General features: G+C 37.7%; 1 protein-coding gene across 1 annotated transcript in view; it reads left to right on the forward strand.

The window, feature by feature from the left end:
* NFAT5 (nuclear factor of activated T-cells 5, tonicity-responsive) overlaps positions 1-9,638 on the forward strand; it is a 40,843-nt gene that overhangs the window by 4,926 nt on the left and 26,279 nt on the right. Inside the window, exon 2 of the mRNA XM_009695999.1 lies at positions 8,067-8,625. Within this exon, the coding sequence (XP_009694301.1) occupies positions 8,067-8,625 (559 nt within the window). The remainder of the gene's footprint in view (positions 1-8,066; positions 8,626-9,638) is intronic.

Below are 9,638 nucleotides of genomic sequence, written 5' to 3' on the forward strand. Positions count from 1 at the left end.
CTTCTGAACCCCAGTGAAGGAAACTGTTACAGAAACTTACTTCTCTGCTTATCATCTGCTCATTCTTTCCGTAGCAGATCTTGGAATTAGCTTCTTCAGCTTGTTGATGATCTCTTAAGCTGCTCTCCATTTTCCACAGAGGCGAATATGTATCTTTCCATATTTTTTGTATTGCTCCCCAGGACAGTATTTCCTGCATCGTTTCCATTCTGACAGTGTCCAGTTCTTATCTCCAACTGAGTTCTCCATAGACCGGTGTTCTTGCTGTAACTAAAGGAGAACAGGTTTTATCCTACCGAAATGTATTTACTGATCTCTTTTTGCATTCTTCATGTTTGGATACGATTAATCTGTGATGTATTGGATTCTTTTGACTCCCAAACATCTGTGATTGTATCCTAGGAAAATACTTGGTAGATGAGGAAGCTTTACCTTTTTGTGGACATGTCAATTTTGTGCTCCTTTTTAATTAAAGAGACGAACTACTTGTCCCAAAGAGGCGTAATTGGCTTTTTTGATCAGAGTTGTTATTGAGATACTTGCCACAAGCATTTTTGGTCATTTTAATTACGAAAATAAGGCTTTGCTTCTCAATTGTTACTGTAGAGAAATGGGTAAAAAAACTTGCATCGTTCCTGGGGTGGGGTAGAGGCCAGGTGCTCAGTGGTGTGGGCCATGTTTTCCACTGCCAGGATAAGGCGTTTTCATCATTCTCAAGCTAAAGATTCTAATAAAGCCTCAACATGGAGATGTGGGGTTTTGTTTTGTTTTCCGAGTAGCTAGAGTCAGGCTTCTTAATTTTTATTTTTAATGAAAATATTTTGTCAATTTATCATCCTTCCTGGTGTCTTTAGTCAGTTTTTCCTGTTGATACAGAAGTAATTACCCAAGATTTCAAAGGTGATATCAGTGCTGCTACGGATTCTATTATCCTGGGCTTATAATTACATGTTGTAAACAAATTAGCAGAAAAAAAGATTCTTCTTTGTAGTTGGTCTCCAGTGCCTGTAAAAACTTCCATTTCTTTGTAGGCTTTTCCCTTCCTCTTCCCACCACCCTCCCAGTTGGAAATGCCTTCCTGTAATTTCCTAGGAGGATGTCTTCCAGGGATTTCTCTCTGCAGTGGGCTTGCTTCAGTCATGTGTCAAATACTTCTTTCTTAGAGAATTAACTTAAAGCAGATCCTAATGCTCTTTAAAAATGCATCGTCCTGGTGCTGTATGTTAGTACAGTGTCCCGGCCGCTCTGGCTTGTTGGCACTGACGTACATGTGAACAAGTTTAAGTATTACTCCTGGCAAGAGCGTGTGCCCGGGAGATCGATGGGGCAGCTGATGGCATTAGGATATAAAGGATTATATCGATGTACTCTACATAATTTCATTTTTTCTAAACTAAGTTTATTTTCAGTCTTCCTGAATCTCACATAATCAGTAAACCCAGTTTTCCAGAACTGCTCAATCAAACACAAGCTGTTTTATCGTTCTGAGAGATTATTTTTTTTTGTTATGGCAAATTCTTGCATTAAGTGGCTCCTATTCTTACATCAAAAAGGCTTGAGAATTACTGAGCGACAAGAGAATTCCCTGTTCCTTAATGAATAATGGAAAAACAAGCCAGCGAAGGGCAAAAAGAGCACAGTCTTACTGTCCTGTTGTTTGGGCACCTCCTTGCAGTAACACCATCGAAGACTTCATGAAGGCCAAGAGGAGTTTGTAATTTCGTAGAAAAACAACAACCGTGTCTCTAAAGAACAGAAGAGTCTGTCTCTTAAATTGCAGTGTGTTTTGTCAGATCCATCAGTCCTGACGTCATCGTACAGTCACTCTTTTAGGGTAGCGGGCCGTGGAGGGATCTGAGGAGGTGACAGGTAGAGCTTGAAGAGAGCAGCTGAGGGTCCTAGAGTTCAGACTTGCTTGGATGCAGCCGGTTATTGCTCCGAGTGGGGAAGGATCTAAGATCCATGGAATTGGGGTGTGTGAGCCACTAACAAAAGTTCTACTTAGATACCTAAACTTGAGTCTTAATTTAATAACGAATGTCATTTATAACAAAACCAGATTGATTGATGTATTTACCCAAAGTATAATACACTGCTTGGTTCAGCATGTGAATGTAAGGGGAATTTACACTGTTGGGCTTAATGTAAATTAAATTAACCTACCTGTCTTGAATCTGAGTGTTTTTAATAACTGGTGAATTGGATTGCTTTATTATATTTGCTGGGATGCTAGTTTTTTTCTCTATTAATACACTTAACTTGCATTCTAGCTTCGCCATTCAGAGACAGGCATCGAGTGGTGGGTTGTGTGACAGTGTCTGTCAATAGTGAAGACAAATAGTGCAAGAGACACTTAACCCATCCAATCTCACCCAGGGTATAGGTCGGTCTTGTTTTCAGACTTCTTCATAAGTCTTTTCTTTCTTTCCTTTTTTTAAAAATTTTATTTCTAAATAGTGGATTGATACTGATTTGAAACTAAACTTTTTGGAAAAGTTTTTGACATTACATCAGTAATACAAGAAGAAGAAAAGTAGAAACCCAAGTTTGGCATGTAAGGTGTTGAAAGCAGGTTTGCAGCCACTTTGTAAGTTCTGGTTTTTACCTGTTAAAACCTTTGGCAGCATAAAGGTTGATGGTGGAAATTTTGCACATAGTATCCTTTTGGTTTTGTTCTAAAATTGTTCTCCTGTGTTCTGTGATTCAAATAAACCAATTACCATATAAAAGTCTTATCGAGAACATGACATGTTAGATAAATTAACAAATTTAATAAACGAGTATACTTCATATATTAAGCTTATACACCGCCTAAACCTCACCCTGTGTGGTTAGTTTTCGTTTTTGACGCTTGTTTTCTGAACATCGCATAGGGGATCGCATGGGATGCAGGCTAGGCCCTGAGAAAAAGACGAGTTCTTTAATGGGTTTTTTGCTAGTCCTGGCTGTTCATGCACAGGTGGCTGAAAAACTTGTAAAACCATAAATATCTCCAGTTTATTAGTGTGTGCAATCTTAAGCTTTCCAGTCTGGGAAATAACTTGCTTTGCGCTCCAGCTGCAATTTAAAAAAAAAAAAAAAAGAAATCGTCAGGATGCTATTTGTTTCTTTTTGGGGACTTGGTAATCCTTGTTATATTTAAGGATCTCTTGGGAAAGAATGAGCAAGGATTTCCTGATTGGCTCCACGTAAGTGTTATCTAAAGACAAGACTCCCTCAATGCCAAGTAGTGATTTATCTTTTTTCTTTCTCCTGCCTTTCAGACCTTTTTTTAGAGGCTGAATGCCTTGTTTGACTTCACAAGATAGTAGGATATAGAAATATATGTCATTGCCTTAGTTGCTAACTCAGGAGGTAATAAATTTTCTTTGTACAATGTTTTATGTTTTTGAAAAGAAAAAGACTGCACTGATTTGCTCACGGGGATGCTCTTTGCTATGTGTTCCCTTAGTCTCTGATATTATATTAGCTTGTGACTTTTTGCAGCATGCATTTGTGCCACATGCGTGTTGCATCCCTTCTTCCGCTGCCTGCTTTTTGGCTGCTTTTTGTTTTCAGAAAGAACCTGAATTTTTCAGTCTCTTGGTTGTGAATGTAATTCTGTTCACTGCCTGAAAGTGAGGTAAATGTTTGGGAGCGGTAGGCACCTTTTTAGACTTACTGGGAAGCAAATGCATGAATGACTGGTATCATGAACAACTGGAATTTCTTTGAAATTTGGTCTTCCTAGGAGTAGTGCGGAGTAATTGGTTATCTTTATTTACATTCTGAACTCCAGCACTAACCACTTTGTTAGTTCTTGGTTATTTTCTGTCTTTCATTGACGCATTACAGAATTGCTTATTATTGACGTGTTAATGATGATGTCCAAAATGAAACCAGGACTTCCTTATGCAGACTGTTTGATCTTGTTCAGCCTCTCTTGGAGAAAAAAAGCTTGTAGGACAGGCAACAAATTCTGAATTACTTATTTCAGCTACCTTATATGTTACAGTGACAGCAATGAATAGATTCAGGAGGTTTAGTTTCAACAGTGATCAAAGTTGCTTTAGTATGGAAGTAGTTTTCTTTTCTCTCTCATTTTTTAATTAAGAAAAAGGAAAAAACCCCACCTTGTGATGCTGGTGCACGTTTCATTTATAATACTGTGGCTGCATACTTGCCATAACATGCACTTGGCTTCTATTCAGTGTTGTTGCTCTGAAAGCAGTTTTTATTTTGAGGCTGTGTTAAAATATATTCAGTCTTACATTTCAAAATGTACATACTCATTTAAACTATATATTTGTCTTTGCAAGCACTGTTAAATTGCAAATGAAAGAGCCACCTGTAACAATTCCCGTTAACATGTGTCTAAAGGAAGTAACCTCAAATAAAAGAGATGCTTAACCTGGGGAAGGCGTGTGTATGTCTTCACTCTCACTTGACAGAGCAGCGAGCAGGTACACCCCGCACACTGATGGCCGCTGGCTATACTTTGGTTATGATCCGCATGTTGGGGAGGGCTTCATTCCTCAAAACCAGGAAATGCAGAGTGCTCTCGCCTTTTAAAGCAATACCAGTCAAGTTTGGATTACTGAAAACTTCAGAAGGGACTTTTTTTAATTTCAAAATGCAGCATATTCAACCAAGATATCTCCTTTGGGTATCAGATACGCATGTGTTGTCACTGGCTTTAGAATAAATTCATAAAACAAAAAGGGAGCCATCTAAAACATACAGTGGTTTATTCCTCACGGTAACTGAATTCTTATTTGCTTGACCCCATTTATTTATTTATTAGTTCAAAGGAAGATGAGTTGGCTAAAGGCCTGCAGACTCTGTGAGAAAACATAAATTTCACTATGTTTCGCAGTGTTTGCATAACTTAAAATGTTACTAAAGCAATTAACTAATTTATCCCCCCCAAAGATTTTAAACTTGTGTATTTGATTGTTCTGATACAGCCAGTTTATTTCATTGGCTGTAAGATTTGTTATACTTTCTTGCATATTTTTAACTATTATAACAGGGAAGATGCTGGCCTGTACATGCTTTAAATACTTGCATGTTTATGGATGGTAATGGCATTCATTTGAGAACATATATATATATGGCTAAAGAGAGAGATTTTCTCGCCATTACTGTTTAGCTTGGTATTCTTTCGATAATCTTATTGTTACACAGAGGTGTCTCTGGTAAATAGAGGAGAGTTTAATCAATTTATAATGGACAGTATTTATTTCCTTTTTAAATATATAAAGAAAAAACATATACACATACTCGTACACGTACATGCTTTTTAACTTCTAGGAAGAAAAAAAAAACTGGAGGAGAAATTGGTTTGGATAGCAATGATGATAGCAACTTAAATATTGCAAAATGCTGCACCCTAAAATAATGATACCATTACTGGCTCTTTTAGCTTTATGCTGAAAAGTACTTTGTTTAGTCATTTATTTTTTTTCCTAGGAAAGTGAGGGGAAAAGTACAATTGTTGCATTTCTGGACAGGATACGCATTGAACCACTTGACAAGCAGGGTCTGATCGGTGTTTGGCATACCTGTGCCCATGCAGACCTGCGTGTGGATTGTCACTTTAAGTTTTTCTTACAGGTCTTTTAAAAGATCTTTCTAAAACATTCCCAGAACTTGCTGCAAAAAGATAAATCTCTGATATGAATCTATTGGAGGAAAAGTCTTCCAATTCTAGAGCTCTGCTACTTGGTTCAATGTACGTAATGATTTATTTGTCAAAGTCTTTGTCATGCACAGGCAAACACGAGATGTGCATACACTGCGTTGTTCTGTGCATGGTACTCAGTTTCATCCCTTAAAAGAATTAATTTTAAATGGGGGAAATATTGCTGTTCAGGAGTCCAGTTCTGCAGCATTACTGCTGTCTGCTCCATGTGTTCCGTTTGCAAACACTTGCCTGCAGCGTATATGCTGTATGCATGCTGCATATTTCTATTTCTTTGTGTTTGAGTGTCTAAATGATGAATGGAAACTAATTTTGTTTTAACAAAAGAAAGTAAACATGCCAAATAGCAACAATCTTTCTCAACTCAAAGTGGCTGCAAATCAGCTCCTAAATATTGTCACTGAAATTAATATCTAGATTTAATAGTTCTTGCCAATCCTATAAATGTTTTTGAAAAAAGCATTGCATTAATGCATGATATAGAAAGGATAAATTTGCCTTTAAATTGGAATGCAGTTCAAAGTGACTGAATTCTCCAATTTCAGCCACTGTATTTGCCAAAGAACAAACTGGAAAATGGAACTGGTATCATTCATCTGCTCCTGGTTCACTGGGAGGTTTGGGGAGGGGAATTCCCTATGAAGATAAAAGCAGAATAGTTTATCGATAAACTGTAATGACCACTAAATTTTACAATCTGAAGTAGCATAAGTTTACTTTTAAATTAATTTAGCACAAAAAGCTGTAAGAAACTGTAACAGTTCAAAAATTCTTTATCATCAGTCATTGATACCCCCCGGTAATCACAGTTTATAGGAAGATTTGCTAAGTTTTGCTGTTAGTTATATATATATATCATGGCTGAACATACTTTGTTCTGTTACTTTTAAATGGCTTAAACCAGATAAAATAGTTCAACTGTCTCTAAACCTTTTAGACTTGAGAGATTAATGTAATACTTTGGATTTAAAAAAAAAAAAATCCCAAACAATGAAAAGGAAAACATCATGTTCCTTCTAATTATAGGTATCACTTCTACGACACCAGTAACTAGCTGAACAAACATATTGTATAATTACGTACATATATTATGTACAATTTGTTTCCAAAATTGGATTATTTCTGTGGTTCTGGTTTATTGTATAAGAAGGTGTGGTCAGCAGTGCAGGAATACCAAAAATAGCATCTCTCTCTTAGCTTAAATCCGAATATAAAACTCGGTTATTCCTCTGTGAACTACAGCTGAATTAAAAAAACAAAAAACAAAACAAAAACAAAAACAAAAAACAACAAAAACAAAAAAAACCCACAACACAAAAAACGGCCAACCTATGTTTGTCCGTACTGCTTCCTCTGAAATGTTTTAGCCTATGTTTTCGGCTCATTTGTCCATTAAAATTCTTCAGTGGAAATGATTATGTTGTTCTCCAGAAATATTCAGGGTTTTGATTTAACCATTTAGCTGTCCTTTCATGTTTCTAAAACAGATTGATCTGTGACACCTCTGGAGAAGTCACAGTTGCATTGTTTAAAATACCCTGCTTCATACGGATGTTTCAGAGGTCTGTCCCAAGCTCTCTCTGTATGCGTAAGGGACTTGGCTAATAAAGTCTGAGAGAAACCAGTCTCAGTGACCGAAGCAGTCAAATTACAGAAATGTCATGTCGTCTTGTATCAGCACCTCACCAATACAGATATTTCATCCCTGTTTTGAACCTTCAAAATAAACAGCTATGTCATAGTGACTGATACCAGTTCCATTTTGCCTACCAACTCAGTTGATTTTATATTTTATTTCTCATTTATGATGGAATAATCAGCAGCTCTTTTTCTCATTTATTTTCTCATATTTTTATTCCAGGATTTGCCTCTGAAGCAGGGAGTGTCTGCATTAAAAATGACCTGTAGTTCTCTGCTTCATAGGTTAGAAACTTATTTTAATATTTTGTGGCTAAGCACAGTCCCGACTTTTTCAAAAATAAAAATTTCCAACAATAAATGGTTTAATTGGCATTGAATGTGGATTATAAGCCTTTTGCATTGGGGCTTCCATTATTTTAGATGAAATGGCTTCTACACAAATGATCAGTCCAGCTGAGGCAATGAAAACTCTGTTTACTTGCAGCCATTTTTATGACTTAATGTTAAGATTTAAAAGAGTCGATTACAGTGGATCATACTAAGTCTAATTTGGACATTTCCAAAGTACTGTATCGGTTAGGCTGTATTGCTTTAAGCAGTTACATTCTAAAACTTGCCAAATTCCAAATATTTGTCGGGGAAAAGAAATCTGTTCCTAAATCAGTTGATTTCAATGGGACTGCTATAGCCAGCACACACAGAACCATGTATCTTGTATTTACTTCTAAATTATACACCACAGATGCTTCTTCAGCTCCTTCCTCTTCCTCCATGGGCGGTGCTTGCAGCTCCTTTACCACCTCTTCCAGCCCTACCATTTACTCTACCTCAGTCACCGACAGCAAGGCTATGCAAGTGGAGAGCTGCTCCTCAGCCGTGGGGGTAAGTACCCGAGGGGTAAGTGAAAAGCAGTTAACCAGTAACGCAGCCCAGCAGCAGCAGTCGACGCCGAAGAGACACACAGTCCTGTACATCTCGCCACCACCTGAGGACTTGCTGGACAACAGTCGGATGTCCTGCCAGGATGAGGGGTGTGGATTGGAGTCAGAACAGAGCTGCAGTATGTGGATGGAGGATTCACCCTCCAACTTCAGTAACATGAGCACCAGTTCCTACAATGATAACACTGAGGTGCCACGTAAATCGCGCAAACGAAATCCAAAGCAGAGGCCAGGGATCAAACGTCGAGATTGTGAAGAGTCCAACATGGATATATTTGATGCCGACAGTGCCAAAGCGCCTCACTATGTCCTTTCTCAGCTCAGCACGGACAGCAAAGGCAACTCAAAAGCAGGAAATGGGTTGGTATCTGCTTTTTTTTTTTTTTTTTTAAAAAAAGTTCTATCACCATATGTAAAACCAAACTAATAAAACTCCCCCCGTGCCCCGTCAAGTGTCCTGCTCAGGTTCTCACATAAATCCCTTCCCTTCTCTCCCATTCCCTTTTGCGTCCTAGCCCATGAGAAGTTCTCGTTAGACTTCTTAATCTTTATTTGGAAGATAAAGCTAAACTGTCCTGCAACAATTGGACGCAGCACTGATGAGCTCATCTGTATTCTTGTTTCAGTGAAATTCCTCAAAGATTGCACAATTCCATTTGTAAAATGGCAATGAAAACATATTTAAAAAGGAGGGCAGAAGTGGGCTGGACACACTGTAAATCTTAATGTTTTTTGCAGGATTTTATGTGAGGATTTCAGTCTGTACACTTCACCTGCTTCTGTTTGTCTCTTTATTTATCAAATAGAGTGATGGGAGTAGAAGTTAATGGCTTGTTAGGATGTCTCATCACTTAAATTAACATGTGCTTTACTTTTTTATGAAATGTTAAGATGATATGGTGAACCAGAGTTTGTTTTTTCTTGTGAATTCACTTCTGTATTTGATTTTTTCAGAAATAAATCTCTAATCCTGTTTCTCTCTGTGCTTCTGGGTTGTGTGCATGCGTGTGTCTGTGCGTGGGCACGCCTGGGTGGTGGTCTCTCATCTCTCCCACTTCACACTGTTCACTAAATGCATTTCAGTAGTTGCTTAAAGAGGAAAAAGTCCATCAGTTTACAGTAGTGTGTTGATACTTTATTTTATTTTTTAACTTGTGGCTTCTTTAGTACTTCTGAGATGATCAAGTGGATAGATTTGGCTTTTTTATTTTGGCTCTTTTTGGGGGTGGGGGGAAGTGTATTTTGTTTGTTTTTACTTTTATGTATGTGCTTGCAGTACGTTCTAATGTTCATCACAGTAATGGTGAATATTAAGATTCGACTGATGGGAAAGATGATGAACTTCTCATGTTCCAAAGGGCAAGAGCCTGGAG

This window comes from Cariama cristata, unplaced genomic scaffold (genome assembly GCF_000690535.1).
Source record: "Cariama cristata isolate BGI_N322 unplaced genomic scaffold, ASM69053v1 scaffold3490, whole genome shotgun sequence".
In the NCBI taxonomy this organism is placed as follows: Eukaryota; Metazoa; Chordata; class Aves; order Cariamiformes; family Cariamidae; genus Cariama; species Cariama cristata.